Genomic DNA, 26,061 nt, shown 5'->3' with positions numbered 1-26,061 from the left:
AAATTATCTCCCTCTAGACTATTAAAAAGCGAAGTGTTCGTTTAGAATCAGGTGGATATAAATCGACAATCATTTCCACTGGCATGACGTATTAAAGGTTGCTTTTAGGTTATATTCCATTATGTCGATAGCAGAATGATTGTAGCGTAAGACAGGGATGTGGAAGGGAGTCGAGGTTTATTGTAGGTACAATCCTACAATTTTCTATTTTAAGGAGAATGTGGGGTGATTTTATTTTACAGGTAACAAACATGGAAAGCAGTAGAATAAATACGGACGCTTGTGTATGTGAAGAGCATGATTTATTTTTTGTTGCCAACTGTCGAAAAATTATTGCTTGCACTTTGTTTAGAAATATCTCTAATCCAAATCTTTCATCATACATGTCTGTAATTATTGAAGTATTCTGAAATTATTCAACAAATCCAAGAGAATCATTAATTAGCGTAACATAAAAATCTTTTTTTTTTAAAACAAAGTTGCAATATTTTAAACGGGTCAGGATTGACAAAGTAAAAAAGGTCCAACATTACATTTGAATCGGCAAAAAATCACGAATTTAATTTTTTTTTGCTAAATAATTTGTAGCGTTATTGTCTGAATCGACGATTACACAGCCAAAAAATTTATACAAAGCATTCAATATAATTACTGGTATTTAACGTCTTCTCCGCCTTTATACTAGGCTGCGCCACGTGGCAATCACCGCCAGGATCGTCCCATTCCAATCTTTGTGCAGTCACGCGACGCAACTCACAAAAACCGATGAAACGACCCCGGACAGAAGAACCATTTTCACAATTTATGCCAATCCTCACGTTTTCCTTAAAACACAACGTGAAACTGACTCGCATCAATAAAAAGAAATTTCTATTGCCCTTGCACATTTTTGCCAAATTGTTTTTTTAAATTCCATTTCCAAGTCTGCGCCAAAAAACATACGGGTATCGATTCAATGCGCCGAAAAAGGTTTCACGTCAACAAATGAATTTGTAAATTTATTCCCTTTCAATATGATCCCGTTATACCCCCCCCCCCCCACTCCCACCCCAGTGGCCCTTACATTAGTATGAAAAAAAAAATTACTGAAGTTATAGAAAGAAAGAAAAATCATCGAGAGAAAGATCAAATGGGAATCGTCAGTTCAGGAGGGCCACGACCTGAACTGATATCTATATAATTTTGTAGAGGAGATATCGAAGTGAGTACAAAGCAGTACGCAATTCAATTTCTCTGGATGGCCGAATACAATTGTGTACTTTGAAAAAAAAATCTAAACCTATGCACCAGCAAATGCACGTAGAAGAGAGAGAGAGAGAGAGAGAGAGAGAGAGAGAGAGAAAAGAAACTTTCGAAAGGAAGAAACGTTAGTATTTATAAAAAATACGCGGAAAAGATGCATTTGCTCGGCATACTTCCTGACGCTCGGACAGGGAACACAGCGGATCGCGACCGGTCGGTCTCTGAAGGCTCACTTCACGGAAGTGAAGTCGCTGCTTTATCTTCCTTCAGGTTTTGGATCTCCTTCACGGCAGGTACGTCTTTTACCCACGCTGACAAACAGCACAATTTTAACAAGTCACGTAACTCTCTTTCTCGTGAGATACCGTACCGAGTACCTCCATCTTTGCCTTGGCAGTCCGTCGGAGTAGAAAATCAATCCGCATAATTTTTTCTGGCACGATTTAATAATTAAAAAAAAAATTAGAAAAAAAAAATTAATACTTCGGGAGAGTTTTCTCTCGTACTCCGTCGCACAATACTTTCCTCTTTGGAGTCACTTTTCAAACACTGAATTCACTCGTTAATAAACTGTTTTGAATCCTCTCTTCTTCTTCCATAAAGATAAATATAATCGTGGCAAAAGACCGTCTCCTCGCTCCCGCCACGTCTCCGATTATATCACGCCGCAATCGTTTCATCGCTTTCACTCCGAATTATTTACAAGTTTTTTTGAACTTATACGAAGTCGTGGCAGAACATTTTTCTCCTCTGCGTTTTGAACTTGAAGTACGAACGTATTTACACGACAAGAGTCCGTTAAGAGATCCTTAATATCGTTCTTGGTATCACGATCTACGCGAAAGTATTGCTTTCACTGCGACGTGTCGCGATTACTTTAAGACGGACAGAATATCCAAATATACGAAAGCGTCCACATGGAGAGGGTCGTATGAAAGCTCTCGACAGATGAATCCTATCGCCGACTCGATTCGCGATTAGAAAAACCAAGGCCAAAATAATCGAAGCACAATTTATAAACGGATGACGCTACTACTGATATTCAGGGAGATCCAAAGATGTTAAAATTTAAGATGTTAAATGACTGAATACCAGAATAGCAATTTCAAAAAAAGAAATTAAATATTCACCAGAATAAAATTCATGTACCACAGAACTTTCATCGCCCATCTTAGCATTTATAAAAATAAATGTACAAAATAGTTGCTCTTCGCAGCCCCGCGACAGATCACACGTTCAGCCGAGCTGCGTCTCGGTTTTGCTCCGGCAGCGGCCGAATTCACGCGACGGAAACAGGGACCGAAGTAACGATCCGTCATCGGAGCCGCGCAAATAACAGTCTACGGATTCCACCGGATCAAGCCACAGAGTGAAGACGGCGACATTCACTATATAAACCGTATAAAAAATCTAGTCAACAAAAGTTTTTTCTATTTCTTCCTTGGCGATCTTCCGCAAATACGGAGAGATCTCGACGACAACAACAAAAAAAAAATCTTGGCATCTTTTATCGATGAAGAATCTTCAAATTTTCTTTCACTGGATAATCCATGGCTTTGGCGGTAAACTGCGTGAATGGCTGCGTACATTTACGCGCGGTATGTACAGTGTCTTGAAAACAAAGATAGGGAGGAAAAATATCGTCACTTAAATGTTTCATAAATTAAAGAGGGCGCATCTCCGACGTGATCATCGCAGGAGTCTCTATTTGCTTATATTTGCTTCCTCAATTCCCTGAGAATCTTCGAGCTTGGCAACGTACAGCGACGGATCAATCACCTGCAACGACAAAGTTCAGCGTAAAGGTCGGGTTAGATCTCAAAGTTTCCGACGATGTATTATTAGATAAACTTCTTGGACATTGTCAACCCCCACTGAATGGTACCTGTATCTTGTCGTGGTGGTGGGGCTTGAGTACCTCAGTGACCCGAAGAGCTACTGGTAGGGCCTCCTTAGCAAGATTGGTCGAGGGGGAGAGGTCAGACTAAGACAGGTACCCTGGTCCTCCAGGTTGGGGGTTGGTCGCAAGGCAAACAACCTTGCACCGTAAAAAGGAAGATGTTTAGAAACCTCAACCTCGGACAGACGGACCTAACAGAAGACCGAATGGAAGAGGAGAATTGAGGAGGCCATGGACCGAACACGGACCGGAGAGCCATAGAAGAAGACACTGTCAACCGTCCCAAAAATTACGATTTGCGGACCGGCATCTATCACCATCCTGGATACAACCTATTCCGTTGGGTCCACATCGTCGAGTGAGTCCCAAGAACAACGTAAGGCATACAAATATCGTCATCTCGCCAGATTGACTTGCAATAAATTGTACCATTGATGTCGTCTGCCCCAGAAACTTACTTTTGGAATAGGTTTGATCTCCGTTCCAAGTTCTTGTTCGATGCGGTGCAGGGCGAAGCGGTCCTCGTACGTTATCAAGTTGATCGCGATCCCGAGGTGACCGAATCTTCCCGAGCGACCGATACGATGAAGGTACGTCTCCGCCATCTTGGGAAAGTCGAAGTTGATCACAACATTCACTGCTTGGACATCTATTCCCCGCGTAAACAAATCTAGAACATAAATTACACATAATTTTAGTAAACTGAATGTGAGGTTCTCACAGCTGAACGCTACCTGGTCTTGAAAACGCATACCAACATTTCAAAGGAACAAACCTATACCTCTGGGGCTCAAGATGGTGGCAGCACGTTCCTCTGAAACGCAGGTATCTACGTCCGAGTCGACGCGGCATCGAACCCCAGAAGACAGACATCTAAATGGTTGGTATCAATCCGTAGTTCAAACAAAATTCAGGAATTCGCACGTGGTAAAGAACAGCGCTAATAATTTTAATTCGCTTTCTTTCTCGGTACGTTCACGTTGTGCCCGCTACAAATTGCGTAAACTGTATCCTACCTGAACACACTAGGTTCCTGCACAGTCCGGCGCGGAAGTCGTGGAATACCCTGTTACGATGAGCTTGTACCATTTTGGCGTGGATGTAATAACAGCAATACCCCAGTTCCGTAATTTTCTTTGCAAGGAGTTCCACTCTCTGAGTTGAATTACAGAAGATTATACTCTGGTTGATTTGTAACTGCAACAGATAAACACATGATTTACGATGTCCCGCTGCATGTCGCAAGTAATTACGTCATAAATATGAAACATACTGAACAGAAATAAACAAATTCACACGGATAAATTCACTATCAAAGAGATATTTTAACGTTTATAAAATCACGGTACACTCGACGGAAACTGTAAGATGCAAGGTGACGCTGGTGCGTAACTTCTTCAAACGCCAATAACTCGAGACCTATGTAAGATAGAGAATATAAACCTTATGTAAATTAAAGAGTAAATAAAGGGCTTTTTCTACATAATGTTTACTATATTCTATAATGTATATTTTACACAATTTTTTAAATAATTACCCAAAACATGTAATAACTATACCCTCGTTCCTTAACTTCAACCGCTTGCCAAGTCTAAAGCGTAAGAGTTAGATCGGGACATATTGCGAGTGAAATACGTAAATAAACACGAGCTTTTCAAATTTACAAGCAAATTTCAGATAATTCTTACGGTTTAGGAGTTTTGGCCATTTATTTGGTAACAAAAAATGTTCTAAAGTGTTGAGTACATGACGCAACACATAGATAAGCTGTCGGCGGATATCACGTATAGATAAGATGTAATGGTATACATTAATATGTAGATAAAATTTTATTTCAGTACAAATATACTTCTGCAGTTAAACGTTATAGCTAGGAATACATGATACAGTATTCTGAATTACCTTTGAGAAAAGTGTGTTCAAACAGTGCACTTTCTGCCTCTCTTGCACAAAGGCATAATATTGCGTCACTCCTTTCAACGTCAACTCTTCCATCAGATTGATCTCGTACGGTTCCCGCAAATGTTTCTCCTGTTCAAGATATGAGATGCAACATTAATTTACAGTGAAACATCCAATTAGTATCTCTCCGGTAAGCATCGGACTTCACAATAAGCCACAAAAAAGAAAAAAAAACACATTTAACGGGCGAAAAGTTTTTTTATCTCGATAAAGTTTACTAAGAAAATTTCTCATAACTGGAAATTAATCTGCACGATTCCAAATCTGAAACGCTGTATCTTACGATTTTGAATCATACAAAGAAGAATCTTCCAAACACCAAAGGGAATCAAGAACGGGAAGCCAATGCGTCGATACTGACCATAAACTGCTTTACTGTGAGCGGAAATGTTGCTGAAAATAGCAGGATCTGTCTTTCCTTGGGTAATCGTGAGATGACGTGGTCCAACATACCCTTGAAGTCTTGCGATAGCAGTTTATCAGCCTTCAAATAAAAATAAATATATATAAATTTTTACCATGCACAAGCCAAGTAAATATAGAACATCCAGATAGAAAAAATACGAATTTCCAAAACATATTCCGACACTCACCTCATCCAGGACTAGTATTCTGCAACTGTCCATAATTGCGACATTTTTGTCCATGAGGTCTAAAATTCGACCTGGTGTCGCAATAATCACATGAACTGGAATAAAATAAAATTGAACAAAGTTACCACATACCAGCGAGTTCGACTATCACGACTATCGTCTCTGAATACAAACACTGGCCCAAACGTTCCGGACGAGCTTACGGAGAAATTTGCAGTACCAATTTAAGTAAACATTTTAAAATGGCGGGGGGCTACAGCGCAAGAACAACATATGTGCTTAGAAATCTCGAGAAAATATTTTATATCCTATAAATTGACTTGATAGATTCATTCTTTATTAAATATAAAAAAACATTTTTAGAGGTCGACAGTGATTCCTACAACTATTTAATTTCAAGTAAATAAAATCTGCCTTCACAAACATTTATTCAACACCCATAATCGCAATAAACACAAAATAAAACCTTGACGTGAATATCAAACAGCTGAATATAAATATTCACGAACGTGAGTTCCGACACAAGTTTTAAAAAAAATGGCCGACTCACACTTCGGACAGACGGGGAGATAGAAAGAGAGAGGACGACTTGTTTTACAGTCCAGCAAATACAAAAAAAATCAAGTTAAAAACGTCAATGATTTCCTATAAACATATAGAAAAATAAAACAATATACGGTAAGAAAGTCATGCGTCCTGTTCCACTAACTCACATGATGCATTCTATTACGTAGCGAACGTAAAAGATACCAAATTCTTACCCACAAAGAGCGCAGCACAAACATTGCATTAGCCATGAATCTTTTTGGGATTTTCACTGAAATTATCAGATCGCAATTCGCAGTTCACAGGCCATTACAAAATCATACTTTAAAGCACAACAATTCTTAATACTGAAACATTTTATTTCTGTAAACAAATGTAACAGATTCGTATTCTACGCCAATCTACCTCGGTAAATCGATGAAATTCAATTACCTTTCTGATAAATCCTCATAATATCATCTCTTAGGTTAGTTCCGCCAGTTGTGACCATAACTTTAATGTCCATATGTTTCGCAAGTTCTATGCAGATCTGACTAGTCTGTAGTGCCAGTTCTCGTGTCGGCACGATCACAAGCGCTGCGAAATAATACAGAACCTTAAGTAATAACACATTTCATTTTTTTACAAAAATTTCAAGTCTAATTATTACAGATATCAGAGTTGTTAGTATCATTTATCAGGGTAAATGAAGGGGAATCCAACTTTTAACTCATCATTTCAAAGTCAAATAATCATACTTCCACCATCTGGAAATATTTAGACTTTATTCGGCCTTTCCCCCAAATAAATTCAATATTAAGGACTACATAATTTATATCCAAACGTCCAGACTGAGAACCTTTTCCGAAAACAGAACAGAAGTAAAGTCTCTGATATTTGACTTAAATTTTAAATATCCTTCAATGCTAGCATGGGCAGAGGCATTTCGATTATCACACTTTTATAATTACAAACTCTGACCTCCCAGTTCACGATGACATCCCTCGTCTTAATCTCAAATCCAGGCGACCCCCACTAGTTACCGCAGAACGCCTTCGAGCTGTCAATTTTAAAGGCAAAACTGCCCGTGAGACAAACTGGGCCGAAATAACTCTTCCTGATGTAAACAGTCACATAAACCCTCAGAAATTACCAACGGGACAAGACCTTCCTCGACAAACATCAAAAACCCTCAACAGGATCCGCACCGGCCACGGCGTACGCGCAGACACCCCTAACAAATGGGAAAAAATTCAAAGATATCGTGCAGGAATGCCACCCTAGGGCATATCCAGGGGGACAATCGGATTTCCTCCTAGCCTCTCCACCAGCACTCGAATGGATCGCCAATCTCGACCTGAAATTATAGTACCGTATTCTACTGATAAGTGTACACCAGTACATAAATGCCGATCACGTTTATCAAATAAACGCGATAATTTACCTTGAATACAATCCTTCTTGGGATCTACTTGTTCCAGTACGGGAATGGAGTATGCGCCAGTCTTGCCGGTTCCGTTTTTGGCACGTGCTAGTACGTCTTTCCCAGACAGAGCGATGGGAATACTGGCTTCTTGGATGGGAGACGGTTTCTCCCAACCTTTTTCGAATATCCCCATCAGCAATTCCCGTTTTAAGCAGAACTCCTCAAACTCATTACCTCTGGTGTCTGTCACATCCTAATTAAAACAAAAATAAAAAATTTCTAGCACGCCGGCATTTTGACTTCCGCCATTTGCATTTCACTCCCGGCCTTACGTGACAAATCAATATAAATTACCAATTAATCTACGCCATCACATACACGTGGGTCAGGTCAAAAAGTATGTGCAACGTAGTTACTACAATTAAAATGATAGATCACCATCTTTTTAACGTACTTCGTCCAGCAATGCACAAGCGCACACAAGTTAATGTACAATAATAAATTAATAATTATCTGAAAATATAAATATATGCTATTACGACAACGGATGAACAAATGAGGGCAGTAGCAGAACAAAGGCAGGTACTCGTGGGTTATCGGGACACATCGCTTTAAAAATAGGTTAGGTTAGGTTAATATGTGTGGATAAATGACATATATTTCAAAGTTATTATATTTTATTTCAATAAACGACAACTAACCTAACCTATTTTTCTAAAGCGATGTGTCCCGATAACCCACGAGGCACTTTCCGTGCACGTGTAACCCACTAATTGTCACTCCTTAAATTAAAAAAGCAAAATTCATGTAAAAAGTGTTTTAACTCACACTTGTCTGCACCCTCCTGTCTTTTGGAGGTATTTTCAACTTCGCCTTCCACCCAATATCATCTACTTTATCACCTTCACTGTAAAGAAGTCATTCTATTAGCGTTTCGTACAACTGGACACGAATGATGAGCCGGTAGAACAAAAAAAAAGCTTTTGTGGAAAAAAGCAAATAACATAAAAAATGTTTCAGTTAAACTCGAAGTACAGGCGTACCACGGAGATATTGCTGGTTCGGTTCCAGACCACCGCGATAAGGCGAGTCACACAAATTTTTTTTGGTTTCCCAGTGAATATAAAAGTTATGTTTACACTATGCCATAGTCTATTAAGCGTGAAATAGCATTACGTCTAAAAAACATTGCGAGAATCACCAAAATGTGACATGGAGACATGGAGCAAGCACGTTGTTGGAAAAATGGCGCCGATAGACTTTCTCGACGCAGGGTTGCCACAAACCTTCAATTTGTATTAAAAAAAAACGCACAATAAAACGAGGTACGCCTGTATTTAGAAGGGCAGAAAAAAGTATTCCGTCACTTATGTAGACTTAATACACGTGTTCTGCTGAAATTCATTACGGAAGAGATTACACCTGAGTTAAACAATTCTGATGTACATACGTAACCAACAGAAAGGCAAAGAATGACAGGACACAAAAGATCTTATTTTAAAATAACACTCAAATATGAAATTTCAAACACCACTCATACCAACACTGACTCAACCTCAATATCACAACGTTCCGTAACCATTCCAATTAAGAACACAAACGCTCGCACATTTCAATATACACTGTGAGGCTTCAGACCGAGGTTAGCTTACTGCGATTAATCATTTTCTTCATATTCAAAAAAAAAAGAGACAACGGATCATTCGAATTCCACATGGATATACAGAAAGGCTTCACAGATCAGAATTGCATTTTCACTCATCAGGTAAGTGATGGGGAATCCAACACTGCAATCATCACATCTACGTAAAATGTTTTAATTTTATACAAAACAGGGAATGTAATTAGCGCTTAAAATTTTGAAGTAGGGGATTCACTCAGGCTGAAGTTTACGCAGAAAAAAAGGTCACGTACGAAGAAATGACCTCCACAAAAATAAAAATCAAATTACAAACTACCCGGTTTTATAAGATGTCGAGAGAAATCGTTACTTACTCCTTACGAGTGTTTATACTGTTCAATCCTGGCATGACTGCCACATGATTTGAATTAATATGCGTTTCTGTCATCATGATTACGATGGGCCAAGAATGGCCAAATGTTTGTATCTATGATATTTAATAGTTCACGTTTCCACTTTCACCACTTGTTGAAATGGCACTGGTAAACCGCTGCGTAGCACTACCAAGCGCAGCGTAAAGATCGTACAACTCAGTAACAGGCTAAATCCTGGAAATAAAAGAAAAAAAAATCAGTTTCACCAACATATTAATTCTGATTATAAATATAAATTTGTTAATACAAAATTTGTATCAGGTTCTATACACGTATATTTAAGAATATTCATTATAAGCCGCAAAATTCTTGGTAGTTACGTGCAATAGGAAAATTGAGGTCTGTCCAGTTACTGAGAAAGCACCATTTTGAAATTAGAACTTACTCCTGAACTGCCATTAATTTCACAATGATGAATAAATGCCCAAGTACACTCTGTAAGGAATTTTAAATACTTGCAGTTTTTATGGGAGGCAGAACACATTCTAAGCCAAAACACTGTAGACATCAAACTTATAAAACTGCTGTATACTACTTGATATTTATATTGAACATAACTAACCAATTTTTAAATCAGTCTCAAAGAATCCCAAAGACTACTTCAACTGTCAGCGGTAATCACGAGTAAATAAAAACTATGGAGCATAGTCCATAAGAAAATAAATATCACATAACCAGACTAGAAATTCCCTGCCATTTTTCAAGCCTGAAGTTTCAATACAATGTTAACATGACCCCACCAGTCCCCATTCTAAGCCAGATAATGCCATCCACACTTCCATAAAATTTCTCGAAGATAATTTTAACAATATCTTTCTAACTATATGTAGCTTTCCAACAAAAATTTTGCATGTATTCATCTCTCCATGCCCTATTTATCACACAATCCTTGATTTAATTATCCTAATAGACACTCAAAATCAAAGGTGAAGCGTTTATGTTAAATGTGTTAGCAGGGCAACACAGTTAACACAAACATGCCATCATCCCTGCCCAAAATGTTTATTCCAAAGGTTATGAGTTTGAAAGACACACCTGAGGATTCACTATAATCCCTGCAAAAATCTCTTTGACTTCAAAACTATGAAATACAGTAATTCAAAACTCAATGTATACCTGTAAAATCACAAATATATTTCTTATAGTCACAACACAAATAGTTGATGGAAAGTAGTTTATAAGGTCAAACAATCTCACGACACATTCCACTTAGATGGTGTGTGTGTGTGTGTGCACAGGGAATTTGAATCACTCTGTACATAAAGATAAAGAAAGATATGACCCATAATGATTAAAATCATAAATTCTTTACAGATTAAAATGAACTAAAATCCAAATACCTTGAAAAGACGTAATGCATCACAAATAAATGCAATGTTTTATGTTTAAAAATAACTCAAATTAATTTTCTTCTGTCAATTACCTTTAAATTCAGTTGTTAACCTCAGAAAGGGAAACAGAAAGTATATTAGAAATATCAATGGCTGATACTTTTAATCTTTATTTTCCTAGAAAGATAATAAAACGGTTCAGAGCTAAACAAAGGAAACATTTTACCAATTACTCTAATCTTGATTTATCTTGAACAGACAACAAAGAGTCTTACATGAGATGACACAAATACGCTCATCTATTAACTGCTAAAAAGGAACCATAAAACAGGCAAAGTTTTAACTTACAGGAGAAAAACTACAGGCCATTTACTAATTCTTTCTTGCTCACGGCTAAAAATCTATTAATTATTTTTAAGCCTCACATACACATCAACAAAACTGCATTCTTTTTAAAAAAAATCCATATATAATGAAAAGATCATACTTTTCCACGTTTCATCTTCAAAACCAATAAATAGATCTGAAATAAAATTTAGCCCTGGCAGGGTCTGCACTAAACACTGTCACTTATGCATCAGATTACTGATGTTAGGGAGGCAAATACATACAGCTGAGATCAGCATCTGAGTCTATCTCTTTGAGCTCAAGAATGCCATTGAAAAGATATAAATACCATATATTAAACGAATGTATTGTACCAATTTCAAAAGGGTAATAATATTATGTACTTTCCAAGAAATATCACTGTTAACTACAAACAAAATGTTATTTGAAGGTTAATTCCAATATTACCGAGGGACATCAGCTGAGACTGCTAAGTAATCATGTACCGATCACATATTCTAGAAAGGCAGATACTGCAGAAAAAAATGGGAATACAATGGAACAATATAGTGGGTAATTTTTTATTTCAAGAAACTCTATGATTCCATTATGAGGACCTTGCAGGATATTGTGCCATGTACTGGAAAACTTATAAAAAGGTACATTATATATTTCAAGTGTCTTGCATACAAAATGTTAGCAAGATCCCAAAGTTCATCTCATGTGATATGATGACCTAATTAAAATAATTACCACAAATATGGCCTTACTGCAGACAAAATACTGAGAAAGACACATCATAACCAAGCACTTGAAAATCCATATGCTGTATTCAATTGCCTACACAAAACATATGTAAAGGATACATCTGCACATCATATATTGGTTCAAAACACTGCCCACTGGGAAAATTAACCTATCTTCAAGTTTTCAATAGTTCTACTCCCATAACACCAATGACTTTAATAAATAACTCCACGTTCACTCCAAACACTACAGAAGATCGACAGTGGACAATCCACAATTAACCAAAAAGCCACTTCTGCAACATTCCTTACACCCAAAGTATTCTCCTAAGAAAATAATATATGTATATATGTATGTATGTATGTACTACAAATTTTTATCAAGTCATCAGATTCCAACCAGCCAAATGCAATCTGAACATGTTACTAACCTACATCAAAGTAGGTTACGTTTTCAGTTCCATAAAAGAAGCGAATGTATTTGGTACATTTCCAAGTATAACAGGATGCTTTGGAACACTTTCCAGTTGCAATACCAATTGCATGCAAAACTGTACTAATTTTCACAAAAAAAACAAACTTAATATTTATATATTATCCAATTTTTGCAGTATTTATACAACTAGCCTTTAAAAGTGTATACCTTCTTAAGATACACTCAAAGCGGATTAAATTTGTCTCAAAATTGCCTAAGTACAGTCTACCTGAGACAATTCAATAAATAAACCATATTAAGTATACCATTCAAAACTGGTTATACGGCACGAATGTCAAAATTTCAAAACCATTTTGTACAAAAATAGACATTCCTATATTTCATTCATTCCCTAATTCTAATGCATGCACTAATCGTCAATGTTTAAAATAACTGCCATATTACAGGATGATGTCGGATTTATATCAAAGAAAGTTTTAAAGCAAAGATGGCGACCTACGTCAAATTTATTGGGAGTATTCACGAGTGCAAATTACAGTATTTAAAACTCTACTTTACCTGTAGACGTACTAAAGCACTGATACGAGAAATGATATATCACGTAATGTAATACGACACACTGCAAATGAAGCTCGACGCTTTACAACATATGTTTGTTACCAGACTTACTAGAGAACCCTCCTTTTCAGTGCCAACGACAAAAGTATTTTTCACGCCATCCGAGCAGGAGAGGGGGACGTTGGAAGTTCGTACCAAAGACGTCACCAGTTTGGATTGAACTACATTACGTAGTATTTTAAAGAAATTAATAGAAGGACCAACACATATTCATAAAAAATCTGTAAGCTTCTCTATAAATTTCAGTATTTTTTAAAAATCGAAAAGTGGAAATGATTTTCATTCATAATACTTGGAAAAATGGTATTACACTGAGACTCCAACTTTGTGATTTCTATGTATTGTGTCATAAAGGTGAACATTTTATAGACACTAACGATGAAGATGTATGACAAACTTTTATCATAATCGTATTAATTATGCCTTTATTGATAATGAAGAAACTCAACTATATTATATTAGTACCAAATATTTATTAATATATTTTCATGACACTGCACATGACTACCAACCTGAAAATATACGCCATCATCGACTTGATGGTTTCTCCACGTACTTCGGCTACACAACATAGATGGCAGGAAATGATCAAACTCAATATTCCGTGTTTTCAATGATGGCAGCACTATCGGGTTACGTGACGAAGAGCGACTTTTCGAACGAATCGATACATTTTGCAATGCGTTTAAATAATTACTTTTCCACGCTTGCAAAATAATGAAAAAGGTTACTGCAAATAATTAAAAACTATCATCGCAACACATTCAGTCTGAAGGAACAAAGACTGGCGCCATTTGAAAAGAATGTTCAAGCGAAAAATACATACAATATACAGAAATAGAGGGATGGGTAAGAGAACATAATGAGGCTTTATTGTTTACACTATTCGTTCAAATTTGTTAGGGCTACCAACTAAAGACGACTGAAAGAGAGCAGACATGTAGTTCGCGAGCGATAAGGAGAAATACATTTTGTTGATAACTGTAACAATACCACTTTAGAAACACAGATTTACTTGGGAGGATAATATTAAAATTGAGCACATAGAAATATTTTGTTAAAATATGAATGGGAATTATCTGGCGGGGTTTCTAGTAACCTTGAAACTTATGAATATATAACAAGGATTTTTCTTTTCTTTTCAAGAGCTCAACAATTACTGCACAAATCGACTTTTCCTGCGTAGTGTCTTACAATTATTTATTATGACAGAATTTGAACTGTAGGCGACTTACCTGCTAATTATCATTTACATTTCTTTCTCGATGGCGTTTGTTTAGTAGCGTGCAGTTGGTTATAACATTTCTTCACTAGACAGCAATAATAACCAGATGGTGACAGGTTCCATTATTGTTCAACCCACACCTGGAGACCTTCAGTGACTGACATGAAGTCATATTAAACTGACTCCCCTCCGAGCTATAGGATTCTGTCAATTGTTCTGTTATCATTGTGTTTCAGTATTGTTACACAACTGTACGTTTTGTGTACACAGCACAGTCTACATTATCTCCAAGGCAACGGCGCTTTGCTGTCGAAATGTGTGCGCGTGGTGTATAGTACGTAGACCTACAATTGTGAATCAGTGTAGTTCGACCATTTTAATTAATAGAGCAGGGCGCTCCTTTCGGAGCTCCTAGGGGGGGGGGGGGGTTGGTCAAGTTTGTAAAACGCCATCAACCTTGTGTAAGAAACTAATCTAACCGCCCCGAATTGAGGGTTAAAACAATTGACCAACCCCCCCCCCCCTTCTGGGGGGTTGGTTGCGTTTTGAAATCTTACGTAACACGCTAAACAAACTCCCCTTCGAGGGGTTAGTTTAGTGTCTCATTCAAGTGTTTTAACCCCTGAGTAAGAAACTAAACAACCCCCCGAATGGTCGATTCATCTAGCCAGTGAAGCGCTTTGCAATGAATACATTCATAGTTCATAGGTCCGAGATAATGTTGTTGATGTTCGTCGTCCATTAAATGTGCTGCTATTAGCAGTCATCCTCGGTTCTTCATTACTAATTTACTTTGATATCTAATAATTTTCTTTTCAGCGTCTTGTTTTATTTTCTCCTCTGTTCTTACCGAATAAGTCTTTCTACGTGTGTCGTTAATATGGTCTCGTCTATCAATGTAAGTTTTCTTTCGCTCTTCTTTATTTCTTAAATAGGTCTGATGTTTTAGTTCTTTACGTCGCTGTTCAGAGGCCAACTGTTCTTGTTCAGTCAACTTTTTACGTCCAGCCCCACCCTTGCAAATCTTCGTCTCAAAATCGATCATAATCATAATATATCGAATGAGTATCACTTTACCTTGTTGGAGTTGGTACTTCAAATACTTGATAACTTCTTCTTTTACTTTCCTGATGTTTCAGGACAACTGTTAGTCAATTTTTAACAATGCGACGTGCTGCTTCTGGAGCAGTGATAATGCGACTGACTTGATATTCTTTGATTTCCTTGTTGTGAAGCGTTATTTGTTTACTCGGCATTGTTGTGTCAACTTCAACAATGCCAACAGATATTTGTTTACACGGCAGTGTTGCGTTCCACAACAATGCCAACAGATATTTGTTTACACGGCATTGTTGTGTTCCACAATATCTGTTGGCATTGTTGATGACGTCATTTTTTGACGACAAATTGGTTGAAGACAACGACTAATCACAAATTTTTATAGTAAAAGAAGTAAGAAGATAAGATGGATTTCGTAACGAGATTTTTGTTTCAGCAAAAGCGAAATATGCGCTAAACTTAAAAAATAACATAGCTCAAAGACGTTTACACAGAAACAATGTTTGTGAAAGAAACTTATAGAATAATATACCATCGGCAGAAATATTTAGACGCAGTTCATTATAAGGAAATTTCTGTATCGACACGACCTTGAGTTTCGCACGCACACAAGGTCACGTGTTTGCTTACTCACCTAGTTCTTGTAGAAACCAACAGAAAACTGCAGCTGACATAATAGAACCCCACATTATTCCTTTTCGTGTCGCTTTTATCCAATTTATGCCCGCTGGATCACCAAACGATCCAGTTATATTAGAACTGCTTAAATATTTAACGAACAGTACATGTTTTATGATTCATCAGCATTCCAGTACTGAGAAACACAACCTTACAGATGGCAATGCGTCAGGCAGAACTGCACTCTGGTGACACGCTTTTGTATTAAGATTTGAAGCGAAGTGTCTCGTGTGCTGACTCATGGAAAGTTTTTGTTTGCCTGTGAGTGGATTGTTTCTGTTCTCATAAACACTGCATCCAGAAACGTAAGTAAAATATGACATGCTGTATTATTCTTTAGGAATATGTCTTCTGTAAACAATTTATATTGTTGAAATGCCACGTTTACCGATGGTGAAACATTGACATAAACAAACAGGAATTAAATCCATAGCAGAATAGCCAATCCTTCTAAGCGTAATGTATCTTGTGTATCATGGACACTGATTAATCACACTAGCAATATTTTCTACTGTGCACTGTTTGTAATAATGGCAGAGTAAGTGGTGTAGCACTCACAAATAGAATATAGACGAAAATACCGCTTCATAAATTCTCGTCTCAAAATCCACGTACATTTGTGTTATTACAAGATGCCGGAAAGTGGCACGATCTCGTGGTTACAATAGCAGTTAAATGAAAAATGTCTTCCTCGATTCTATAACATGTAAAATATGTGATTATCTGTGTTGTGTCACCGTGTAATCTTGTGGTTGAATACAATCATTTAGGAGGAACGTACTGTGTCCATCTTAACCTACAAGATTACACGGTGTCACGAGCCAGAATAGGAAACGATACTGCAAAAGTGGAATTAGTATCCTAAATGCACCAGAATAGTTTGATACGTTAAACATGAACATCTACTTCTCCTGTGAGCCGAGTATCGTTTCGCTCGGTAGTCTTAATTGTTCAACGCGGGCCAAAATTGAATTTGGTCGATACATTAAAGCAGAAGCTTTTGCCATATCAAATTTAATTAAACTCCTTTTGGAAAGAGAGAGTTTGGTACTGCATACGAGCAGACATGAAGCCACAGCAAAGGAAATGAACATTAAAGCGTTCCTATAAAATGACTATAATGGAATGGTGGCACAAATTGATTAGCACTTCAATTATACATGAAGTCAAGGTAAAGGATTATGGGACATATAGTTCCATACTTCGTATAGCTTGCGTACTTTCTTTGCGAAAGTTATAATTCTGAATTACGTTGGGTTACTGATTGATGAATTTAAATGTGACACAACAGCGGTGGATTTTAGCAAAGGTCAGAGGTTCGTCTGGAAATAAACTTATCAGGAAACAATAGCATAAATTTGGTACTGAAATTACCTCCTTAATTTTTTTTATATATTTAAAGATCAGTAAATAAATAATAATAAAATAATAATAATAATAATCATATTTACATACGTTTATCTTGTAATTTGTCTTTGATCCATTCTTTTCATTGTAATCGTGAATTACTATTGCCTTTTTTAATTTTTAAAAATTTACTTCGTAGCCAGAGATCCATAATAAAGGTTCGAGAAATTAAAATAAAAATTAAAAATGTAAATATATGAACTATCTGCTTCGAGATTCAGCAACTTAACATTTTTCATGCACAAAGTCTACAGAATAGTTTCTTGTGAAAATTAATTTTGTGTTTTGCGCCCCAAAAACTCAAAATTTGGGGGCTTACTGTTAAGGAAATCTTTATTTTTGCTTTACAGTATTATCTGTACCAAAATATTAATGTCGTGATATCAGGAACACACTTGTACGTGTTGAGTTCACGAAGTATGGGGTATTTAATGTTACAGGAAAATGTAATTTATTTATTTCACATTGAAATTGATACTGTATTGATTGTGTTCCTGCGACAAACGTTTCATGAGTTGTCTACGTCTACCAAAAGTTTGTAAGTGCCTAACCAGTTTCAGATTTTACATCACGCAGAAATTCCGTACGAATTAAATGTGGCCAGAATTAAAATATGTTTCTTTTACATATATCAGTTATGTACGGAAGTAACTTTTCATTTTCATAATTTAAAAAAAATGTTAGCTGGGGGGGGGGCACGTATTCATGTTTATGTCGTATTGCCTGTGTGTTCATTTGCACATCTGTTACAAAAGCCACTCATGTTAGGAGTTCATTTAAGAAAAAACAATTTTTTTTTTTTTGATATGACCGGAGAGGGGGAACGAACATTCTATACTCAGAGGAAGAAAAGTTTATCATCGTGCCTTTGACGACATACCCTTTCATGCACACCCATTTACAGACTAAACACAAAACAAATATAAAACAGGCATAAGGAGTAAGGAGCAGTGAAAATATAGAGAAAAAAAAACATTGATGAATGTGGAGAATAATGGAACTGACAAAGGAAAAGAAGTGGAGACCGTCTCTTGCAGAGAAAATTAAAGGACGCGGTATTTTAATTATACGCACTTTATCTGGGTTTCAGTTTTTTTTTAAAGACCTGTATTAATTAAATGACGATGCCTTGACGTCAGGACGGCAAAAGTTCATTAATTTATTTATTGTTTATTTAACGACGATGTCTAAGGTGTTTGAGAATCGGGTGTTGAGGAGGATATTTGGGCCTAAGAGGGAAGACGATGGGGCGTGGAGAAAACTGCACAATGACGAGCTTAAAAATCTGTACTGCTCCCCCAGTATTGTGAGGGTGATTAAGTCGAGAAGAGTGAGATGGGCGGGACATGTAGCGCGCATGGATGGGACAAGAGGTGTGCACCGGGTACTGGTTGGGAAACCTGAAGGGAAGAGACCGCTGGGGAGACCTAGACGTAGATGGGAGGATAATCTCAGGCGGGATCTATGGGAGATAGGAGTTGAAGGAAACTGGATTTTGTTGGCCCAGGACAGGGTCCGGTGGAGGGCTTTTGTTAATTCGGTGATGAACCTTCGGGTTCGGTAAGCCATCTAGTTAGTTAGTTAGTCTATAGCTTAGTCCGTGTGTTGTAGCGTCGAATGGTATGATTAATAAATGCTGATTCCAAATAAAAATAGCCTTGACCTGAATTAAGACACTTCAAGGACATTTTCTTTGAGGGGAGAAAGGAAAGTGTGAAAAGGATCAGTGAAAGTAGATGGCCACCGGGCCCGGATTCGAATCCAATATCTTCCAAACACGAAGCAGTGTTAACCAATCGGCTGCGACCAGTTTTTTAAAATAAGTCGACCCCCCACATTGCAAGTACGTAATATCATATATTTTATGGTTACGTTTCAGAATGTTTATAATTTTAATCATCCTATTACAGAATATTGATTTTAAAAGTACAAAAAATTAATGACGAAATTAAACACACTATCTCCATGAAGCAGAGTTCTTTCTGAAGAAGCTAATAGTTGCTCAGCTATACAATGAATTCTGAATATTTTATAGAACCTAAAGATTTGTTGCCGTGTTCACAAGAGTCAGACCGAGTCTCTGTGTAACATTTTAAAACGTTACATTTTACATACTACAATTGTGACTTCCCATCTTGGTCGCTAAGTTTGGCACCACCACCTGTCGGCTGTCCGCGTCCGCTTATTTAACACATTCTAAACTACTCTCCATACGTGGAAGTGTCACACCTTCCGAAACCTAGTGACAGTGATGGAAAAAATTAATATAAATCTCGTAATGACTTGATGAACAGATGATTTAAAGCTATTGGCTAGTTATTGTACCATGAATTTAACTAAATACCTCTGAAAATGCATATTATTCATCACTTGGTTAACATCTGTCCTTGAAGTACGAAGCTGTACTTAATAATATTTAAGAATCCGGTCCGTACCGCAAAGAAAACAACACTTCGTTACAAAGACCATTTTGTTAAAGCTGTTTAAGGAAATAATCACTGTTTACATTGAGAATCACATGAAATCAGTAAAAATGCAGAGTTATTGATTGGAAAGCAGGTGGTACACAAAGTTACCTCTACTCTTTAAAGGGTTAAATTAATAATATATATTGTTACTGATATTTGTTCTGAGGTTTCAAGCATGACTGATATACGTAGGTAAGTACCAGCATATCTTATGAAAACAATTGTAAAAAAAATAATTAAAATACTAACCGAATAGATTTTTGCTGATGGAATACATGATAAGGATAATTTATTGATACGTATTCCAGAATCAGAACGAACACTGTTGAGTCATGATTCATGTCACCGAGATTGAAATACGGGCGTGATGTCAGATTGCGTAAGAATAAATAACTCTGATGACGGATAGGTTTGGCATTCCTGAAATGGTACAGATTATGTCGGGCTGGTTAGTTCTCGTACGTTCAAGTTACCTTTGTTTTGTTACGTAACAATACATGCGATATATACTTACGTTTTATTTTTCGTACGAAATCAAATTTAAGATTTAAAATAAAGTCTTCATAATCTACATAAAACTGAAACTAAAATATCACCCATTATATATTTGCTTTTATCAGCTCCACTGGATAGAAGACGTGGTTGATAGTGTGATTTGTGTATGATATATCGAAAAGGCCATGGCCTATTTTAAGACACTATCCCAGAATTTACTAGGTAAGACTATTATATCCACAAAATTTAAGTTACTGTTTTAATAAATAAGCTGTTTATGAATAAATTAAGTATTTATGATGCAGTTAAAGTTAACAAATCTTACATACGGCAAAGAATTAAGGAGGAATAGAGAAGGAACAGGCGAGTAGCAGATATTTCAAAATCTTATCTGTAATCATATATAAATGTTTCCGATTTTAAGAAGATTTGTCTCGTTTGAAGTTCCTACTCATACTGACTTTGCAGTGACTCGAAACGTGAGGCCTGTTGAACATACAGCATGGACATGATAGGTCATAAATTAGATTAAATTAAACTATATTGTAGGATAATATTAAAATGGATGTAAAAGAAGTAGGGCTCGAGGGGACTGTTTCGACACATTTTAATAAAATACCCCAGCATCAAATTTAATCAGAATACATTGACAAGTCCTCGCGTTGTTGTTGAAAGCAGACGGACAGAAGATGATAGGTAAAATTTTTGTAATTTTTAATTGCGACCGCGTATAAAGTGGGATGGGACTGAATCACTCTTGGAGACGGCAGAATTTTAGCTTGGGTAAATAATCACAGACACGAGAGGGCCTGTGGTTCATGAAAATTGATAGAGACTACGTCACTGTAAAACATTTCAGAAAGCAGTGAATTTTTATAAGGAAAACATTCCTGAGTAAAAGATTCAAAGGAGGACGACATCGAATGCTACGGGGTTGGATGAAATGACATTTCAATTATCACATATTCATGGAAAACCCACCGCTCTTGGGGAGAGTAAGGAAATGGTATAAATATTCCCTTCTGAGGTGACACACAGAGATATGTTCCATCGATAGAGATGTAGCTTCTTTCTACGTGAGGAATATACCTTATAAATCTGTATATCTCTCGGTATTTCTCTCTTGAGGTTCCTCGCGTGTATCAACAGTACAGGAAACATGGATTTATGCGCCACATTGAAATATTCTGAAGTTATATTTATTCATTTTGTAAATATTCTTCCTTGTCACGGTGGTCTAGCGGTTAGAATGCTGGCCTTGTAATCCTGGGGTCTCGGGTTCGATTCCCGGCGGTGCCCGAATTTATAACTTGTGTTGGGCAAGGCCGTGGTTTAGGCAACACGGAGTTTTCCTCCGGGGGCTTCCCCGGTTTCTCCGTGGCATCCCAACAATTACTCCACTCACACACAGAAGAAGGCAATGGCAAACCACTTCTGGATCATCTGCCAAGAACGTATATGAACAGGTCCCAGTCCGAGAAAAGGATGGAAGGATCCTGTTCATATGGACCTGTCGTCAGACAGAACACTAAATAATAAAATAAATAAAATATTCTTCACTGAGATGAACAAAATTACAACCAAAACCTGGTTAAAATAGTCGAAGTTAAATAGATACCTAAAATTGAAGTTATTAGTGTCACCTGCGGGAAAGAATTAAGCCCTATCATTAATAAAACATAAAGCTATAAAATGTATTAGCAGAGCATAAGAAAATTGAGAAGCATGCTTTTCCTGCTGTGTCTCAAATAATCGCTTGCTTGGTAGGGGATAATTCCTCTTCAGGAGTTGAACCTGAAGACCTTTATCGACCCTAAGCTATTACTGCGTCCTTGATGCCAGAAATTACGTCATATTTTACCCTTTATTGGCCACATAAGTGGAGCGGACTGGACGTTCTGGACCTCGAAAGAGCTGCGAGTTGGGGGAGACATTTCGACAGCCCTCCACCACGTGCCATTGCTGTGCAAACATTGTTTAAGAGGAGTGTGGTAAGGGGAATGTCTTCATATCGGAAATGACATGAAAAGGAAAATCGTGCAATGAGGAACTTCATAATTTGGGCTCTTCGCCAAGTACGCATATTCCTCGACTTACGAACGTCATATTTATGAATTCTTGCTACAAAAAGAATGTAAATTTATAACTATTTTTTTTAAAAAAAAAATTACGAACATTATTTTCGCGACAATCTTTGTCCGACGATCGAGATTTTCATAAGTGACGAGCGCGGAGGAATACGTCAAGTTCTGAATACGATTTGAGGTTCTCACGGCGATGATTACGAATGTGATTGTCTTCTGGATTGTGCTTATCGCCCTGATGAAGGCGGCAGAAAGGATCTGTGAAACGCTGATAAATGTCTACCAGACCACACGACTCAAGATCCCAAATGATGGCATTCTTCGCTAGTTTCGATGTTTATACTGTAATTACAATACTTCTGTGCAATGCAGACTTTTGATTTAACACTTAAACAATGCTTAAATAGTTAAATAACCAGTAAGTGTAATAAAAATACTATTTTAATTTTTGTCATTGAGTAGTTTCGTGAAATGTTTGGGGAAAATATTAGGTGCTTCTTCTGGAAGTAGGAAACCAGTCAGAATTCTCTACACTGAAATTAATGTGAATTTAATTTTCGATATAGGAATTTTCACTTTATAAACAATTTTCATCGTAATTCGAAGGATGGTTGTAATTTCAGAGTTTTAATATCTCCGTGCTTACTGTTACTTATAACTTTCCTTCATCTGTTCGTAAACTACAATTATAGTTCTGTGGTAGATATCTGATCACTGATATCATATTTTTTAAAACTACTTGCGAGATAGGAGACAATTCAGATCTCAGATTTAACTTACAGTGGACGATTCCGGGGCTCGCCTTTCTCCGGAGACACTAACATATGCAGTGCGTATTTGAAATTCAAAGGGCATAGCTAAACCAAGAATCACACGTTATTTCGGGTTAGCCATCAGCAGTATGGAAAGGGTCATATGTCAGGTCGATCTCGTACACATTATCATGCAGACCGAGTCCTTTTCTACCCTACTCTTCCAATCCTCGTTCTCTTACGCCTTTTTCTTTCATCTCATTCTCTCCTTTTCCCATAATTTTAGAATATCTTTCTCCTTTCTGCTTGTAGTGTGAATTCTTCTGATTTATCTTATTTTTGTTCTACTCAGTGATCATCTGTAAAATGTACAGCTGTCACTTTTTATTTACAACAAAGATTTATATCCTGTGTTCGTCGATCACATGAATAAAATAAAACATCGGTCAGGTACAGCCCAGTGTTACGTAGTTTCAGAATTTGAAGATGATTTATTATGTGACGAAAAAAACTCCTGAACTACAATACCTAAAGTGGTGGAGTACTAAATATTTATTTATATAATTTTTTTTTTTTCAATAGGATTTATGAAGAAGTGTTATATTAAAACACACACGGTGTATATTAAATTTTCTTTTTGGGTGTGTGGTACTTAGCGACTTTTGACAGTAAATTTGCAATATTGCGTTTTTCTCTCTTTCATTAACATCACCTAAGAGTATCTGACACTGTAAAATACAGCTATGAAGAATCTGCATATTATATTTTGTCTCCAGTCTAGCGTCTCCAGATCTAAAATATTCACTTACACCACACAGCTGTTTCTTATAATGCTGGGCTAGTGCAATATCGTATTCCCAGTGATTTAACTGTTTCGCCCTGAGAACGTTTCAGAAATTGAGAAAATACCTCTTATTCAGAGTCAGGTCGTAGAACAAAAGCGGCTTATAATCATCTTTTAGGGAACTAATACCGGACAATTCTTTTCTCCCTAGGGAAAATGACAATTCCGGTGATTCGGCGAATTTGATCACGTGATTCAGCTACTTTGTTGTAGTTGGTTAAATTTGTTTTTGTGGTTAATTTACTAATTTAAATAACGATTACTATAGAGTAAAGCGGATAAAAATGAATTACGCTGGCTCCATATTTAGATTAGACTTATTATATGGCAGTAAAATTGTTTAAAAACTTTCACAGTTAAAGCAGTCCGGGACTGAATGGCCGGAGTTTGTCTCCCCGTTGTGAATTTAGTGTCTTCTCTTCATTTTCATGATTTAAGCTCGTCTTCTCCTATTCAACTGGTATCTGGTTTAATTCTATCAACCAGCTACACCTAGTGTCGAATTTAAGAATGAGTGGATCCATAGCCAAATTCCTCTGCCCTGTACTCCTAAATTAAAGATGAAATGTGCACGGAATACATATTTCACCAAGGATATTTTCCATTTTCAATACAATTTGTTTTTAATATCTAGCTAAATGTTAAACAAAACAGTAGATCTTATACCCAGTTTTGAGTTTCAGAGTCGTAATGAAAGTGAAAGCTTTGTCCCTTCGGGGTTGCTTTGAGTTACATTTCATGTTAATATATATTTCATGATGTGGCCACGAACATAACAATGCCATTATACGGTTTGCTGAACAGGCCTATTATTTAGGCGGGTTTGTAAAATATTTCTGACAGTAGGACCTCAGGTATAGTTGATGAGTTTACCGCCAGATGTAGAAATTACTGAATATCTTTTTTATATATTGTGTGGTGAACCGTAAATGTTTATTTGTATGAAAAATAATCTATATATATAGGAAATGTTGAAATAAGTTGGTAGTTTTGAGACAAGTCGATAAAACCCTCAGATATAGGCTATAATATTAATAAAATCCGGCATCAGCATCATAGGCCTATGTTTATTTACTTTTTCAAGTTTTAGGACGTAATTATTTGAAGTTACAGACTCTTGGAGGGTTTTTAAGCAGAACAGCTCAGTTATTGACTGATAATCTTGAATATTATGTATCATGCGCATAATTTTCACAAAGTGAACGCAAATGTGAGAAGATGGCGATCTTCTGAATGTTGCGCCTTGTAGTCTCATAGAAATTTGCCGACGTTTCAGAGGTACTTACTGCTTAGAAGTAGATAATATATACCTACATCAACAGACAAACGATAGCTCGTTATGACGTCTTGATATTTAACGACGGCAAATAATACTCTTCCATGTACTACATTAAGTGGTTCAATGAGACAACCTGCTTGTTTTTTTTTCTGTACGAGCCTCCACTGACAGGCAAGTGAGGCCAGTACACTCGGAACATGTTATCGGTATACAACTATGAATTTTGAGCTCTAACGAGTTTCCGACATATTGCATGGCGATTACTTTGTAATCTGCATATCAATAGTTTGCTCAGCGTACATCCTTTGGCGTTTGATATCATAACATCTCACCCCCCTTCCCTTACGTTGTGTTACCCAAACCGAAATGCCTTCATATAATGTCAGCCTACCCAAAATCTACACTCAATCACATCGTCGTACCCAGCGTTTGCATTATAAAATGTGATCGGAAGATCCCACATAAAAAAGTTGAACATACTTAAAGTTACAGACTTGTAAAATAGTGGTCAGCTGTACGCCTTGGCCGTTTTATTTAAAAAAAAAACAGTATAAATTTAATAAGAGACTGGGTAGGCCCTGGAGACTCTTAACGTTGTGGCGAAGTTAA

General features: G+C 36.9%; 1 protein-coding gene and 1 long non-coding RNA gene across 6 annotated transcripts in view; one reads left to right on the top strand and one right to left on the bottom strand.

Annotated features, from left to right (window-relative positions):
• Positions 1 to 280: 280 nt before the first annotated feature.
• Positions 281 to 16,222, bottom strand: me31B (ATP-dependent RNA helicase me31b). Of its 5 annotated transcripts, none has more exons than XM_087347096.1 (11): positions 16,080 to 16,222; positions 9,644 to 9,877; positions 8,477 to 8,555; positions 7,667 to 7,901; positions 6,676 to 6,819; positions 5,698 to 5,792; positions 5,466 to 5,588; positions 5,045 to 5,173; positions 4,159 to 4,339; positions 3,601 to 3,812; positions 281 to 3,021 (listed from the first exon to the last, which is right to left on the bottom strand). In XM_087347096.1, exons 2-11 carry the CDS (start codon positions 9,718 to 9,720, stop codon positions 2,947 to 2,949), a joined length of 1,350 nt encoding a protein of 449 aa, XP_087203222.1. In that variant the 5' UTR covers positions 9,721 to 9,877; positions 16,080 to 16,222; the 3' UTR covers positions 281 to 2,946. The 5 variants fall into 5 exon arrangements, with proteins under 5 accessions (XP_087203222.1, XP_087203224.1, XP_087203221.1 ...); XM_087347098.1 differs by lacking the exon at positions 16,080 to 16,222 and adding an exon at positions 15,464 to 15,485; XM_087347095.1 differs by lacking the exon at positions 16,080 to 16,222 and adding an exon at positions 13,213 to 13,281.
• A 61-nt stretch (positions 16,223 to 16,283) lies between these two features.
• Positions 16,284 to 26,061, top strand: part of LOC110833220 (uncharacterized) — a 153,681-nt gene continuing 143,903 nt past the window's right edge. The window contains exon 1 of the long non-coding RNA XR_002544159.2: positions 16,284 to 16,428. This is a non-coding gene — a long non-coding RNA (uncharacterized LOC110833220). The remainder of the gene's footprint in view (positions 16,429 to 26,061) is intronic.

The sequence above is a fragment of the Zootermopsis nevadensis genome, unplaced genomic scaffold (genome assembly GCF_977971745.1).
Source record: "Zootermopsis nevadensis isolate Lab colony 2312 unplaced genomic scaffold, Znev_1.0 Znev_ptg000011l, whole genome shotgun sequence".
NCBI lineage: Eukaryota > Metazoa > Arthropoda > Insecta > Blattodea > Termopsidae > Zootermopsis > Zootermopsis nevadensis.
This window is presented reverse-complemented; position numbering and strand designations above follow the sequence as displayed.